This window comes from Microchirus variegatus (assembly GCF_963457635.1).
Source record: "Microchirus variegatus genome assembly, chromosome: 17".
Taxonomy (NCBI): domain Eukaryota; kingdom Metazoa; phylum Chordata; class Actinopteri; order Pleuronectiformes; family Soleidae; genus Microchirus; species Microchirus variegatus.
Genome location: NC_139818.1, coordinates 9,298,556 through 9,316,267, shown reverse-complemented (window position 1 = coordinate 9,316,267; position 17,712 = coordinate 9,298,556). Strand labels below are relative to the sequence as shown.

General features: G+C 38.8%; 1 protein-coding gene across 1 annotated transcript in view; it reads left to right on the top strand.

Annotated features, from left to right (window-relative positions):
- Window positions 1-17,712, top strand: part of nrg3b (neuregulin 3b) — a gene marked incomplete at both ends in the record, with an annotated part of 284,884 nt that overhangs the window by 120,481 nt on the left and 146,691 nt on the right. The window contains one exon of the mRNA XM_083903628.1: window positions 7,097-7,232. Within this exon, the coding sequence (XP_083759754.1) occupies window positions 7,097-7,232 (136 nt within the window). The remainder of the gene's footprint in view (window positions 1-7,096; window positions 7,233-17,712) is intronic.

Here is a 17,712-nt window from a genome sequence, read left to right as displayed (position 1 = left end):
TGTGTACTGCAGTAAACACAGGCAGTTCTCTCTCGACCAGTGTCTCCTGGGGGATGAGGCTCAGCATCGGAACACTAATGAGCACATTAGAAGGAAGCCATAGAGGGAGAATGCTCGTAGTAAATGGAATTGTCTCTTGTGTTGTCTCTACCAAGGAGAGTCTGTCGACAATAAGTGTGTGTGTCTGTGTGCATTCCGCTGCATTCATATAAGCATCTATCTGCATTTTACTTGTAAGTGCCGAGTATCTGCATATGGAGAAAATCAAATACTTTGTCTGACAAGAGTTTTCCAAACCTCATGAAAGCAGAATGCACAATGTCTAAGTTGGATTCAAAACATGGCTGCAAAACACCCTGTAAGATAACCACCACTGCGACCTGAGAGGGAGGAAAAAAAAAAAAAAAAAGATTAACCGTTGAGGGTAATCAAGCATAAAAAGTGAAAGTGGGACTGTGAAACAGTGGGGACTTATGCCAATGGTAATAACAGCAAGGCATGGTGAATAGAATATTTTTCCAGTTGTTACATTCAAGATAACCCCACAATGTGACACAATTTAAACACAACAAACAAACCAGGCAATTGCTTGGGGCCCTTTGTTAAGTGTGTGGGGGGGGGGGGGGGCTGTGCTAAGGCGGGCCCCTCGGTGCAGCAGATTATGTCAGTCCACGACAACAACAGCTTTTTAAAAACCAAAAAAACCACTTAATTAGTATGACTGGCTTTGTAGGTACTATGCTCAGAAACTCCCTATTGATGCACCGTGCCTCTAACTTGCTGTTTTATAATTTCAGAATAACAAGATGTAAATCATGAATTGCATCAATGTGTCAAGTAAAACAAGGTAAAAAATAAAACAATACTATCAGACCTGACCGAGGGAGCGTTTGTGTATACACAGCAGCAGCACATGGGGGCGGGTGTGGACAAGGATTTACCCTGTAAAACTGCTGAACAACCAGATTTGTTAAGCTTCAGTTCAGAGTTTACTTCTAAAACCTTTTGTGGGAGCTAGTTTGTGTTTTCAGTCATGCTCCAACCTGTTTGCAGCTGTCTTCCTTTGCTTGCTTGACATTAAACCGCTCACTATACTCGTGCGAGTATACGAGTCGTGTGGAGCTGTGGAGTATATTTAAAACAAATGCACTGGAATTTTAAGAATGAATATATACAGTACATTATACGTGTGTGCTGTATAGCTAAAAGCTATTCAGCGATAACAACTGGGAGGAAGCCCTAGCCTCAGTAATCCTCTCAGATGACTTTGATCTCTAAAGCATCATCTGAATCTATGATCCCCAGCCACTGGATTCCTTGAAAGTTACCAAGGGAATTGGCAATCTTGATTGCCTTTGTGCAGCGGGGAAAATGGGGGAACGTGGAAATGATTTCAAAGTCCAGGGCGAATCACTCTTCCGGTGTAGCTTCCATTTATTAGCACATTTTCCACCATGCTTGGAGGGGTTGTATTTTATAAAAAAAGAAAAAAAAAGAGAACGATTTGAAAAATGAGCCTTATGGCAAATTGTATGGCATGTTTGTCATAATTAGTCCTGACACTACATCTTAATAATTACTAAAAAGCAACGACATGTCATTTATTAGCTATTTCCTCAATAATGAAGATAAAGATTGGGTAAAAGTTTGATCGGTTTTCACTGCTGGTTTGATATAAAAAACAATCTGCAAAAATCAGCAGAAGCAGTTCATTGATAGTCGGCACATGACAACACAAAGTATTATATCAAAACGTTGAGGCCCACATTATCTTCCTTCTTCTCCATCACATTCAAGAACCTGATTAATTACAGTCTGAACTTCTGGCAGGGGAATATCATAGCATTTTGATAGGTATCTCTTTGACAGGTGCTTACTTACTACTTTTTATTTTTTCCCCGTTACCATTTTTTGCCTGCCATAGTGATGAAAATGGAACCCATAAGAAATTGACAGCCTGTATTGCTCAAGGCCAAACACATTGTATCTGAGGATGACGTCTCTCTTGATGTAGCCAAAGGGGCTAAAAGAATGGAGGTAATCCTAGAGAAATAGGATAGATAGATAGAATAAGTACTTTGCAGATTTGTAAGTGGTGATACGTGCAGGACAGTTTGCTTGGACACCTCCCACCTGGTGGAAAATTGCAGTGATTGTATTTTGTAGGTGAGAGAACCAGCTGAGATGTACTCATGTATTGTATGTTGGCCCTATGATGAACGACAATGAATGATTTAATTAAAAAAGCTATTTAAATGCATAGTTTTATTTTTTTTTTTAATTTTTACCTGAACACCACTACCTGGACATTTCCCTTTGTACTGACATCTTGTGTGATAACGGTGACTTTCAGGTTTCTTTTTAAAGTAACACTTCACTGATTTGTATTCCAAGAATAGAGTGAACATTTTTGAAAAACCCCAACCTCTGTGTTTCCCGTGAGTTGAGAAATATCTTGGTCCTGTCGGCGCAACTGTTAGCAAAAATGGCGGACACTGTTTACATTCTGGGAATGAGGTCCCTTCTCTTACAGGTGGCTCTAAAAAGTGCAGAATTAGAGTTGCCGTTTCAAGCCTCGGACCAAGTGACCAAGTGTCACTGGTGGGCACGTAACAGAAAAAAGAATGAAGATATTTCTCAACTCTGAGAAAACTGAGGTTTGGAAGCACAATTTTTTTTAAATACCATTCTTATTCTAGTAATACAAAGCTAAATACAAATTAGTGAAGTATTCCTGCAAGTGTTTTATTGCGCTTACTGTGTCACTATGTAAGTTTTGCAGTTGTTGCCACCAAGGACCTTTATACAGAGTAGTTGTGGCACCACAGCCAACAGGAGTACTAAATCTCCCTGAACTGCTCTGTGATTGGTCAAAGCCTCCTGTGATGCTGTGTACAGTATTTCACTGCGAGGCTGTAAACTGATCCCAGAGCAGGTGGGGAAGTGCCGTTCTCTCACACATCACTTGATTTACATTATACTTGAAAGGTTCAAGGACTTATTGAGAAATAATTGAACCTAACCCCAGTCAGCGTCATTGTGACAAGATTCTGGAGTACCCTTACCTTACTTAACATTCTTGTCAGTCTCCCTCACTGCGGTTATGAAGAATAAAACCAGTAAAATGTCAGGTAAGAATGTGCCTTGGAGTTTTGTGGGATCTTTGTCCCTGATAACAAAAAATATACGGAGACATCATACATCATCATTGATTCCCAAAGTGTTGTGTCACGGTGACCTTGTGCTGTTCACAATCCACCCTTCTGCTCCGTCAACAACATGTGACAAATTAAATCATTGTGAACCGTTTCCCAGACGGGAGAGAACGGAGAACAGGGCTAATACAGATCAGCTAACGCTTTCCATAGCTCCTTTTTTGGGTCGGAAAAAAAAAAGTACATGGTAAATTTAGTACGTTTTTGTAAGTCTTGAGCACAGATACAATTACTTCAAACGGCTACTAAAAAGGTGTTTGGTATCTGCGTGACCTTGGCTTTTCTAATGTAAATTTATCAATGGTTTTGCTTACAGCTCAAAATCAATTTTCCCTATTGTCAGAAAACCTCTGCTTTAATACTTAAAACCCGAACCCCTGACATAAAATAGCAGGATGTGCTCTTTGTACATGTCACATGTGGTCACTGCTGCTGTCTGAACAAACGCTATGAGGGACTTTCAACACCGTGACAATTATTTCCATGGACGTTCTGACCACTGGGGGGGATGGAGTGTTCTATTTTCTATTATTAAAGTTGCGTTTTGAAATAGATAGACCTTTTGAACAATCCACTGTGGGAATTTGTGGAATTAATATGACAAGATATCACGCAGTGTGTTTTGAAGCCTAGAAAGTGAATGAGTCGACTTTGGTTGCTGTGCATCACACACACAAACGACCTGATCAAAAAATGATCCTGAGAGGCAATCAAAAAGCAAAGCATGTAACAGATGCAGTTTGTAGGAATGTCTCCTTTAAAATACATATTTTTAGATGAATGAATGTGAAGGCAAATGCATCTGAAGATCTGCAGTGAGCAGCAACACTTAGTGGTTTAAATGATCGTCAAATTTCATGAACTGTCACAGTTAAGTCTCAATTGGCCCCGGGGACACCACACATCTTTTTTTTTTGGTCCCCCCTAATCTCTCATCATCTCCTGGGCCTTACATCAAGAGCCCCAGATTTATCGATCGATGACCATAAACAAAACATGGATTGAAGTGGACGAAGGGGCATAAATAACGGATTACCTAGTTGTTGTTTTTTTTTCCTCTGCTGCACAGGATTGGTCGATTTAGAGCCTTGACCAAAAAGGCGAGAAGCCAGGATATATAGCAGATTGGGACAACAAAGATTCGACACAAAAGGGTGATAGAAATAGGCCTCAAAGAATATGGTGTGTGTGTGTGTGTGCAGTTGTGTCCATGTGTGTAATATGAGCGGATGAAAGCAGAATCAGATTTGTAATCCAATTGTATCGGCAAGGTATTGGGCGTAAAACCAGTCAATCCAATTTCCAATGCTTGACTACATGATGGAGTGAGAGAGCTCTGGAGTGGTAATTTATGTGTGCTGTACTGTATGCATACATGTGTGTGTGTGTGCATGAGTGGGTGATTGTGATTGAGCGTCTGCATACATTAGCGTGTGGGAGCACATGCTATAGCACACATTACTGGTGTGTTGCTGTGGCCACATGCCTGACAGCTGTGCATAATTCTCTATGGGTGGAGAACCCTGCATTGCAGTGCTTGTACATGGCAGCCGTGCTCTTGATGTGAAAGCAGCTCAGGGTCAGACTAAATGAAGAGAATTAAAGCTGCATCACCGCGCTCATCTGTGTTCTGCCGCTGCTCAGTGTAACATCTTTATCGTCTCACTTTCTTACTTTCATGTTTTATTTGTTGACTGTAGGAAATCACTGAAGAGTTGTGGTTACAACATCAGGAAGACAGGGAAACCATCTATATTAACTCCTTTTAAACTTGAACCTCTATTAACGCTCACTAACAGACACCTAGTACGAAATATCATATTGGTTCATCCCCAGTTTAAAATAATAACACTAAAGCCTAATATTGTTATTCTAGGGCTTCTAGTGTTGTTTTCATCAACGATCAATCTGCTGATAATTTTCTCGACTGATCAAGTAGTTGTTTGAAAACTTTATTTATCCTCGAAATGATAAAGCTGCTGTCATCACTGCCATTAACTTCCCTCTCCCTCCTCCCTGTGTCACTTCATGAACATGTTTTGGTGTGGGTGGTGCAGGTTGGGGGTATGGGGCATTTCTTCACCATACAAACCATGTGCAGAGAGGACTGGATTTTTTTCTAGACTTACTGTCAAGAGGCTGGGACTGAGAAGACCCATGTCACTGAGCAAACACTGCCGACAGCTGTCAGAATAGAGCTAGAGCTATTTAACAAAGATTTGACCTAAAGCAGAGGTTCTCGAAGTAATTGAGGGTCTGCAACATTTATTAGCAAGAAATTATAAAATAGTGCCTTACTGTGCATGACGAGTAGTGAAGAGATATTCAGACTTTTGGGAGCTTTCATGATTGAAGCGTGACTGGCCTGGGGTAAAAAAAAGAAACATTTGTCCATTAGTATGCATGGTGTGGCAGCAATGACAGGCTCAGAAGAGAGGTGGTTACTGCATAGATAAAATCTGTCAACCTCAAGATTATTGCTCCACACTTTAGGCTGCATTGGCTGTCACTTGCAGTGTCCAAAGGCATGGAACCAGAACCAGAATCGGTTCTGAAGGGTTTCCTGGCCCCCAAAAAAGTTTGATAAAGCCAGAACTTCAGTACTTCACTGACGACACCTTTACTAATTTAATGTGTAATGTCTCAGCATTTAAACTTAAATAAATACATTAAAAAAACACTAATGTTATAATCTTATGTTTATCAAAAAATCTCGCCAACTATTTTGATAATCGATTAGGTTTGAATCGGTTTGAAGCTTTTTTCATGATTAAAACAAGATTTCTGATTGTTTTAGCTTCTTAAATGTGAACATTTTCTTAGTTTCTTTGCTCCACATAACAAAGAAATCAGTAAAACTGAATAATTTTGGTTTGTGGACAAAACAAAACATTCAAGAACATAGTAATTTCCAGGTTTGACAAACACTGATCAATGTTTTTTTTAACATTTTCTGACATTTTATGGACCAACCGATTCATCGATTAATCGAGAAAATAATCGCCAGATTAATCATTTACGAAAATAATCGTTAGTTGCCGCTCTAATTTCTATTCAAAGTAAGATGTTTCATTATGGCCACGTGATCACTTTACCATCTCGACTATAACTTCTGCGGCAAACCACCTGTAAAATATCAGATATTATAAATATTTGGTGCCACTGGTTACTCAGTGTGTTATCTTTAGTTTCTTTGTTTTCGTTTTATTGTGCATATTTGTTACAAATAGATCATGACTACTCATCGCTGTTTGCTGCACATTCTGCACACGCGGATAACAAAAAGACAATAATTCCCATGATACCACACTGCTACCTGATGTCAACAAATAAGGGGTTGTGTTCTTGTTTTCATTGAGAGACCCCTAGTAGCAGAAATTGCATACTTGGTTTTAATATGAAATAAGACATTTCATCTGATTTAATTGTTTAAACCAAAACTGTTGGCAATTTATCCACTAGTCCATTAATAATTGTTGCAGCCCTATTGCAGTCAATTACATGTTTTACATCATTAGTTCCTTTTCTTTTTTGGCAACAGCGAGGAGCCACAAATCTTGGGGAAGAAAATGCTAATTTCTGTCATTCCTTAATGAAGAGAGCTGTTCCAAGGGCGACCCTGCCTTTAGCCCACACAAATCAACAAGAAATGAATCCTCCTCTCTCAGTCTGAGGGGAGTGGTCAAATTAGTACAGAAAAATAAATCACTGTTGGAAAAAGCTGCAGTCCTTATTTCCAAGAGATAAATGAAATGAGGGGATGTTCCTGTGTGATTTAACTTCGGTTCAAGATGCAGAATGTCAATGAGATATATTTTTGTTGCTGTTTTGTTGTTGTTATGTGTCCTTCTGTAACTAAATCTGACACCTTTTGTCTCCAGCAGTGGCCCCCACACTCCCTAGTCCACGTTCGGAAGTTTTCAAGCCATGTGTGGAAGACAAGGACCTGGCCTTTTGTCTAAACGAGGGAGAATGCTCCATCATCGAAACCGTGGCTGGGGTTCACAGACACTGCAGGTAATTGTGTGTTTGTATGTGTGTGTGTATGTGTGTGTGTGTATGAGGCATTCCGTTTCTGTCTCAGCACAGACATTTCCTCTCTTTGCCCTTCCCACTCTAATCACTAACCTTGGGGTCATTTTCATCCGAGCTGCTTTTTTTTTTTGTCTGCAGCCTGACACAGCCCTGCTGTTTGAACAATGAAACGTGGAGAAAATCGCTGTGCAAATGCATCTAAAATGTACTGGAGGTCCAGAGATTCAATGGATGCTCACTTTTTTTGTGTGTTTGTGTGAGAGAGAGAGAAATCGCAGTATGCCACACACAGAATAACACTGGCAAAATCAGATCAGATTTGAATTTCCTCATTCGACATTTATGGTAACGGCGTAGACAGATCACTTTCCCAGTGGCCACTACAGTCAGCTGACTCCTGCTCTCGCTCCTCTCACAATAATTATTTCCTCTGACGGTTAACATTTTCCAGACTTGTGTCTTTTTGAGCTCATCATCTGTGACAGCTGTAACTCTAGCCCTTGACAGATTTCTCCCCACCCCACTTAATTTCTGCAACAAAGGCGTCGGAAACAAGCTGAGAACTCGTTTTCACTCGTTGTCACGGATTTATTTCTTCTGTGACAGCGGAACATGTTACAGCAGCTGCCAGAATGTCCTGCTGGTTGAAGTGGACTAAACACTTTTAAGACTGATGGACTCTGAAAGTGGATCAGATGACTGACTCAAACACACTGAGTGAAGTAAAATAAACTTTGGATTTGGAGTAGTTTTGTACATTGGCTGGTTTATGTTATTTTGTAGTATGTCCATATTTATCATGTCACTTCCTGCCCCATTAACTACACCTAATAGTATTTACCGGTGTCTCATTATCTTACCTTCCCTAATTTGTCCTACAGGCTAGACAATTTCATTTTTCAAATCACACTGTGTGTGACATGGATCTGATTTACTTACGTATGACATCGAGTATGATGTATGTACATAGGTAGACTGTGTGATGAAGTAAAAAAGATAAAATGGCATCACCACGTACTTGTGGTAAACAACAAGATGAATCCCAGTCCAGTAATCATTCTTTCTCAAGTTATCGTTTACATGGATGCAAAATTAAATGATCCTATTGTGGTGTGCGTATACACATGCATCAAGTGTTGAATGGACTATTTTGACATGCCCCATGTTGTCTAATTCTCAAACAGTAGAAGCAACAGATAATTCACTTCTGCTTTCATAGTAAACAAACACTGCACCATGTCTCCTCGTTCCCTCGCTGTCCATTACCCATTTTATTTTCCTCCACCGATTCTACCAGGGTTTGGGTATATTAGCTGTATCAGATCAGGACTCTCAGATTGACATGTTTACATGATGTATTTTTAGTCCAATTAGACTTTTATTCCAATGACTTGTGTCAATGTCAACATAGCTATTGTCTTCCGCAAGAACTCCACATTAAACAAACATTTTACTGGTATCCCACATACCAGCATTGCGTTTAGGATTTGCCTCCACGGTTTAGATTTAGGGTTAGCCAAATTGTGTCCATTTTCATGTTGATCAGTAAATGTACATAATTTCACGTTTATTGGCTAGTCAGTAGCCACACTGCAATGTTTTGTTATTGCTTTTTTGAATACACACACACTAGCTATTCAGGCAAGTTAAACCTGCTACTTATATAAGTATGTGTTTATAAGTGTGACCTTCAAACGTGTTTTTCAGTAGTGTGCAGTGAATCCAGTGACCCACCTGTTTCATCCTTCTTTGCTTGTGAATGGAAGGGCATATTAATCGACTACTTTTTTGCAAAGGGTTTTAAAATGAGCCAGAGTGCTGAGATACAATAGCTACAGCCTGTGTTCTTCCCTTTTATTCCCTGTAAGTTTTTTCTTTTCTTGTTAGTTTAGTTTAGTAGCTTGGCCTTGGTTTTCTGGACATCTGAGCTCTACTTGGATCATCGCCTTGTATCATTCATTACATAAGGATAACCCAAAGCATTACCCCTACTTTTGAAAGCCTTTATATTCAAAATACAATATTAGATTAGGCTTTAAACAGTATTCAGATGAAGAGAGAACTCCCAGTTGAGGTGAGAAATATTGCGTAGCCGCCGTGCCTGTGTTTTATAGTAGTAAAGAAAACAATCTCTGCATCTATAATCACCCTAACCAGTAACCCAGGGATCAGAGATGCTTTGGCTCAGATCAGATTCTCTTAACTGCTCAACTAAAGTTAACAAAGGGAAATAAACATGTCCATGCAGAGTCACGTACGATGCATATGAGGAGCAAGTGATCAAAACCTCTGTCTGCCGTTTGGGCTGACAACCGTTAAAAAGTAATAGGGGTATTGTAAAAAAAACTGTTTCTTTTTTCTTAAGTATCTTGCATGAATGTGGTTTTATATGACCTCTTTGGTATGAGGTGCATGTTAATGAAAGGCATAAAGAAAAAAAAAAGCTCTCAAGAATTGTCTTTGATCATTATTAAGCAGCTGATTTTTTTCTTCTTTTTTTTTTTTTTTACTTCTTCACTTTTTTGTTATACCCTCAGGCAATCACTGAAACTCCAACTGCCCGATAGCATTAATACAACTAACTTCTATTAATATGCCCTTGATGTACTAAAAGACATCATATAATGTGGCAGAGATAATTAAAATAGTTACAGTTACAAATCAAATCACAAGATCTTTTAATGGCTTTGATAACTCATTTACCAACATTACCCGGCCTATACTGCCACCTATGTGTTGTGTTTTCCTTATGTTGTATTTATTATCGAGGGCAAGAAACTCTGTTTAGATATCAGTCAAAACAAACATTACAGCATCATTTTATTCAGTTTTAGTATGTACCCTTTAACTATGATTACTCTGAGAGCCAACAGTGTGCACAGGAAAAACAACATTCATGTGAAGTATGCTGGGAGGCATTCGTATGACTAATGCGTACATGGCTGTGTATTGAAGCCATGTATGTATGAGTCATTAATGTGTGTACAAGCTTTTTACATCTCTATGTTCCTGCGTGTCTGCTAGTGATGGGAATTCCGGCTCTTTTTAGAGAACCGGCTATTTCGGCTCGGCTCACTAAAAAGAACCGGCTCAAGCGGCTCTTCAGGTTGTTTTATTGCTTTCATTAATTTATCAACAACAATATAAAATTATGCACAAAATTAATTACTAAGTAAAAAAACGTGCTTTTTATTCATATATATGTTATATATGGTATATGTGTTTATTATATAAATATGCTTTTATTCATACACTCCACAGAAAATGTAAAAAACAACTATTTACAATTCAACTTTTAACTATTTCAATTTTCAACTTTTTCCTTTTAAACAAATTTAAAGTGAAACAACACAAAACACTGCAAACCACAACATAATAAAATATAGATTAAAATATGCAAAATAAAGTGGCGGTAGTTACACTCGCAGCAGTAACACATGAACAGAGCAGGAGAGAGAAAGAAGAGACAACATCGACACATTAGAAAAGGTATAGTAGATACCTTTACCATAGTAAGACAATGAGAGAGAGAGAGAGAGAGAGAGAGAGAGAGTGACAAAAAAAAACAAAAAAAACACGGCTCACAAGAAAGAGCCGGCTCCCGTCGTTCACTTCAAAGAGCCGGCTCTAAGAGCCGTTTCATTCGCGACCGACCCATCACTAGTGTCTGCACAATCCAGTGTGCGAAATATCCATTAATAATCGGGGGGGGGTCCCATCTCCCATTTGTTGCGCAATAGCGCAATACTGTTTCACCTGCCCAGGTGCCACGCTGCAGTATTGGCTATTTTCCCTGTCAGATGTGGGCTTGTGTGGACCTTTTCCACAGCGCCATTTGGAAAGCAATTCATTAAAACAAAATAAACAAAAAAGTTACAAATAAAATTATTTACATGTTGTCTGGTTATAAAGAACAAGAAAGCATGTAACGTGTGATATGTATGTAGATCATATAAAACTGAAATTCCAAAGATCTTTAGGAAAAAAAAAAATGTTTTTCCATTACACTGTAACAAGTTTAAACTAGGGCTGGACGATTATGGCAAAAATATTAGTCACAATTATTTTTGACTGATATTGAAATCATGATTAATAGACACACGATTATTAATTGATTTCAAAACTTGAGTATTTATTGAACAGCCAGAAATACATTAGTAACAAGCAAAAAAAGAAAGTATAGTAAATTAAAATAATTAAAAATAACCAATCTACTTGCACTGCTGCACAACTTGCAAACATTTACAACATGCACACATCACACGCTTGCTGCAGCTGCACGTAACACTGTGCATTCAAGGTGTTTTTCTAGCATAGGAATTTATAATGTTTTTATGATCGTGAGAAGCCTAAATCGAAATCATGAATAAAATTCAATTAATCTCGAGTGTTAATCAGACCAGACCCCCCTGTATTTCGCACAGTGGATGGATGACAAATAAACATAAGGGTCATTTTTGAATACTGAAGAAACCTCACTGACATTTTAGGAAACAAGCAAAGTCATAACTAGCAAGCTTTGGCAAATTCTTCAATAATGATATCTAATTTGACATCAGGACAGCTAAGCATCACCACGTGATCCTAAAGACAAATCCCCTGTGGGCTGTAATTAGTGATAGTTGAATTAATGCGTACTGTCGGACAGATTGGAGGTTTCTAACCTTAAGGCACCACTGACTGATTTCCCTTTAGCTGAGTGCCTGTTGTGTGAAAGAATGATTACAGGTTTGTGAATTCTTTTGCTGGAAGGTAGTTTCTTTTGCCTGAGTTTTGAAGCTCGGGAAGCAAGTCAGAAAAATAACATGATAATTTGACTCAAGAAATGTCTACTCCCTGGAACTCCACATATATGGAGATTTTTTAGAAGCACTCTTGACAATTATCACAATAATCACAAAACGGAGTTGTGTTGGGCGAGAACTTGAAATAACAAGGCTTAATCTATGGCTCATGGAGTGAAGGACGTTTCCTATGAAAAGGAGCGGGAATAATTTAGATTTTGCCTTCAAACCTATATATTTTATTACACTGCATTAAATAGCCCTTTAAATATCATTTTCCTATTTGATGTCAACATCTCTGTGTGAGTGAATCAAAGCGATGCTCTCGCCGCTGTAACATGACATACATTTTAACCATTATAAAAAAAATCTTAATATTGTGGCTATGGATTTGAATAAATTAGTGCATGAGGGCTAATTAGTGTAAAAAAAAAATTACAAAAAGAAATGGAAACTGCTGCAGATCATACAACATCACCTCAGGAGGCAGCTTCGTTGCAGTGGCTCAGATCTAGCATCCATCTGACCTAGCAATTTCATGTACGATTTTGATCCTTTCCTTCTTAATCTGTCCTGAGGAGGGTTGTTGTTGGATGGGCCAGGTTTGGATGTGGTCTATGCCTCATTTCCAGCGTGTGAAATGTGCAGCATGTTTTTTTTTTGTTTTTTTTACCAGCTTTTTGCTTTACCTTTTATCTTAGATATCTCATGCTGAGCAGGTAATGCACAGTCAACTTGTGTTTGCTGAAAATGGCTCCCCATTGTTTGATTTGTTGGGGGATTCAACCCTATCAGACCACTGCCAGACCAAAATCAAGGAGCGGCAAGTAGCTGTGGAGTTGCTCCTATTCCACTGCAATGTTCATACTACACTGTACACAATCTTATCTTCGGTTTTTCCTGTCAGAGAACTTGTACATTGACACAAACCCCTGATATCCTCCCTTCACATTACCGGATACAGCTAAAACAAAAAAAAGAAGTGTGTTTTCGCTCATGGGAGCAGGAGATACTGCTGTTGATCAATCATGCCCCCAGGCAATAGCACATCAGTGTCGTCATGACAGCCACTGCTCATCTCCTGTCTCCTCTTGTCAGTAGAGAGGAGAGAGGAAAGTAAAGGTTTAAAGATCGCTGCTGGCGTTGACGTCATCCTCTCCTCCAAGCCACAATCCAAAGAGCATAACAGATGGAGGGATGTTTTCCTACATGAGACAAGTAAAGATGACAGAACATGCCTGAAAACAGTTGAATCACTGGATTTCTTCTTGCATTTGGGTATCATTTATTTTTTCCACGGACTCGCCTCTCTTGTCAAGCCCCTCACCTCCCACCCCTTCTTGCTGGGTGTTCATGTTTGTCAATGCTAATAAGGAGCCCGAAATAAGCATGCAAATGTGAGTCTAAGACCTACTTCCACACCATTGCTATGGCCTCACATGCACATAGGGGAATAATTGTACAATAAGAATTTTCATAAATGTATTGTAGTACTTTTGAATCAACATGCGACAGCCTTCGTACATGGTCTGCATTTTTTAATTATATTTATTATAGATTTCCTTTACATTGCACTTCCTTTCCTTTACATTACACTTTATTTATCTTTTTTTTTTATCATTTATCAGATAATGCATTTACAGATTGCAGCATTTACATTATGAAGGCTTAGTGCAAAACAACAACTGGCCACAGTGGGGATTTGGTCCAACTGAAAGTTGACCAAACAGAATAGAATTTGACGAAAATAGTTTATCTGCGCAGTGAAAGCAATGTAGAAGTACTTGAATGTCCATCGGGGGGCAACTTAACCGATTAATCTGATTTATGTTGTCAGCAAACATATTTATGATGACTTAGTGGCTACTCATGCCCGCCTTTATTGACAGCATACTAGCAAGACTTAATAATTTTACTGAAGTGATGGTGATGTGATTTCTGCCAGTGTCAGAAGCACTGTCAACAGCCTTGTCCGATAACTTATAATTTGGGCCTTGTGGTGTTTGAGTTAAACACATAAATATGACACGATTGGTTGGGTGCTGCACTAAAGTAGTTAGTAGTAGTAGAGGCTTCCATCACACATGCATTCATTGACCTGCTCGTCTAACTATGTTTACTTTCGGTTCTACAGAAACAAAAAACTAATAGATATAGATGGAGGACAGATAACGGAATAACAAATAAAAAAAAATATTTATTCAGGGTTGAAGAATGAAGAACTCTGAATGAAGAATAAGTAATCTGGCCCATTTCTGACTTGCAGACAAGTTACATAAAGGTCCTTTTTGGACCTTTTTAGATCAGGGTTAATGAGAAGTCCTGTGTTGATCTGCCTTCATGAGGAGAAGCATGGGTTTAACAGACTTGTATGATAGCAAAGGAGAGAATAAATGATGTTGAGGCACTGAGGGAATAAAAAAAAAAAACATTAATTCTGTGAGCGAGGATATAAAAAGGCCAAAGGTGGAGGAAAATGTGTTAAGAAAGTGCAGCAGAACTCGCCATCTCTCACAGGCATGTCATCAGCTCCTATTCTTGTCTTCAGCACCATAGCACTCTATTTATTGTTGGAGAGTCTGGCGTTACAACACTGCTGAAGCTCTTCCTCAAGGGCAAAGCATGTTCCCATGCCAGAGGTAGAGAATGGCCAAAGGCGTATATATAGGGCACCCAAGATTAAATTAACACCGCAAGAGATGACACATGTTTCTGTGATCCTCTGAGAACCGATGCCCACTGTAAGAATGCAGTGTCAGGACATGAAGAGTCTAACAGAACCTGCAGCAGACCGTTGGGACACGTTTGGCTGTGCCAGTTGCAGCACTGATCTGCCAGTGCAGAGCACACAGCTCTTCAACTGTAGCTCCACTCTTAATAGTGATTTTCTTTTTTTGTACCCAGTTAAATTGGCAGCACACACTGCATTTGAAAAGCACTTCATTTTCATATGAAGCAAAGTAGCATGTGATTTATAGGCAAATGGTTTCAGGATAAATATGTTTGCTGGATTATTGCCTCTAAACAATAAAGCAGCATTCATGGTATTTTAGCACAATATCAAATGTGTGTACTTTGCATTTTAATTTTAATCAAAAAAAAGAAAGAAAATGCAACAGTTCCAAGTAGAGTTGTGTGGAGTGTGTGTAATTCAGTGACGCGGTGCTTGCCAGAGCCACTTGAAGTCCTCTCAGAGCACAAGACTAAATAGGGCTTCATGGCCTCCGATAATATCTGATGGAAATAACTGTGTTGTAATTGATCATTCTGCATGGATGCATTTCATTCAACATAGCTATCACTGATGATTCGCCCCCAGCTCCACTTATATTCTTGTCTGCAGTCAATACAATAATTTCTAGCAGGTTAGTTAAAAATACTGGACCTGTTCAGCGATGCAGGTTTAGACTTTGATGTGAGGCCTCGGCAGTATTCGCCTGACATGTGCCCAGCAAACCAAAATCATGCGTTTAGCCACGGTCGGTGGATATTGTTGAATATGATATTAGTTTGAATGAGAGTGCACTGCAGCTCTGGCCCCAACCTGCTGCTTTGTGTGGTGTTTTTTGTGACACACAAACAAGCTTTGTATGCAGGGAATACAGCAAAGGAATTCATTCTTGATTCTTTTCTAACATATAATGGCAGTCTTAGCTTTATTAGACCACTGTAAAATCAACCCAACCTGCAATCTCTTACTTTCACTGAAAATACTTCCTCTTACTTGTTTTCCCAATCGTATGGAAATTGTATCAACAACCCAATGGTCAGCGATGTTGCTTTGATGATGCAAAACTGGTGCAAGTTGGCTTCAGTATGGGAATAGCTTGATGTAACAGTGTTGTTTTTTGTTATAATTTTTTTTATATATATATCGCATTTTTATGAGTTTTTGAATATTTTCCAGAAAAAATAAAATGTAAATCCATAGGAATAACATGAAAATGCAAACATTTACTGTGTCAAAATGAAGCTTCCAGTCTTCGTTCGTGTGCAGTTATATTGCTATTATCAAGGCCTGAATATAATCAATGATCAATGTTTGCTGCTTTATCTCACTTTCAGACAACCTTTTCCAACTGGAAACTAAAGTTTGTGTTACTTTGTAAAAAGTTTAACAGTGCTATTTGTGTGAAGTGAGACAAACTTACCAAATGAGGCAGCAGCAATCCAGCAGCTCCAGTGTCTCTGCAAGTTTACTCCTGCACAAATTGGTGCAGGAGAGTGTGTATTTTACAAACTTCAGTCTCCAGTTGAGAGGTTTTCTCGGCAAGATAAAGTGGCAAACATATTCTTAAGCTGGCATAGATTTAAAGGTCGTAGTGTAACATTTAGCTATGCTTTGTTATGAACTGAACATTAATTATACATATTTATTTATTAATTATGAATTGTTGTTTTAGCCTTTTATAGTTATCTCTTAAGCCGGGTCCATTTTGGACCACCTTTTTCTTTTCTTTTCTTTTTTTTATAATAGATCACAATTGGAAGTCTGTGTATTTCTCCAACACACTTTGAAGGGAAAGGAAAGAATATCCATCTATAACATGCTACACAACACACTGTACCTTTAAGTGGCTATACATTTTATAGTGTGAGCCTTTTGCTGAGTGGCTAAAATCTGTCTTTCCTTGTATCCCCGCTGAGCTTTTATATATGCCAGGCTGGTTTTCAGTGCATGGGGTCTGCATGGTGCAGTCAGCACAATGTGTCAGTAAAAAAAAACCTAAAAAAAAAAAATACCTGAAACTGGTGTTTTAAAGTTTTAAAGTCCATGAGACGGTCATAACAAATGTTAATTTGTGATTATAATGTGTGCAATTAAAAGGTTGGAATTAAAATCAAGGCAAAGGAATTTGCCCTGCTTCACTCGCTGAACGCTAACTATTCAAAAGGGAGGCTATGCTATCTTTAATGATGATGATTTTTGCTTTTATCACCTCAACATGAAGGATTAAATCACTATGGTGTGTGTGTGTGTGTGTGTGTGTGTGTGTGTGTGTGTGTGTGTGTGTGTGTGTGTGTGTGTGTGTGTGTGTGTGTGTGTGTGTGTGTGTGTGTGTGTGTGTGTGTGTGTGTGTGTGTGTGTGTGTGTGTGTGTGTGTGTGTGTGTGTGTGTGTATTCAAAGCCCGGCAAAGCTCAAGGTAGCTCCTGTCTGCTATCGCCATGGCAACTTCTTCCTTGATTAGTGAGCAGCATAAGAAACACTTGTTGACTCACATGTAGTGTGCCCACATTTGCACTCAAATGCCCCATAATTACCTATGCTTTTGCATGTATTGATTGTGATTGATCAGACATTGCAATGAATGTCAGGTTATCATATATCTGCTGTCGTGAATAATTCATGACAAAATTTGCACATTTGATTGCTTCCACCAAAGCAATGCTGGCATAAGATTAACTGGTATTTGAGTCAATATTGATTTGCTTTATGTCCTTTCCTTCAAAAAAAGCATCTGTGTAAATGGATAACTAGTGAAAACACCATACCATAAGGGCTCATATGCTACGTGTGTGTGTGTGCATCTCAATGCTCAGGGGACATGTTCATTTATCCTGCAGAGGAGGCTCATGAAATCTCACAAAAGGGAAAAAAAACACCCTGTGATTTTCAAGTCTCCACAATAAACAGAGCTGTTTCTATTGGTAGTTTATGGGGTTAAGCTTAACGATT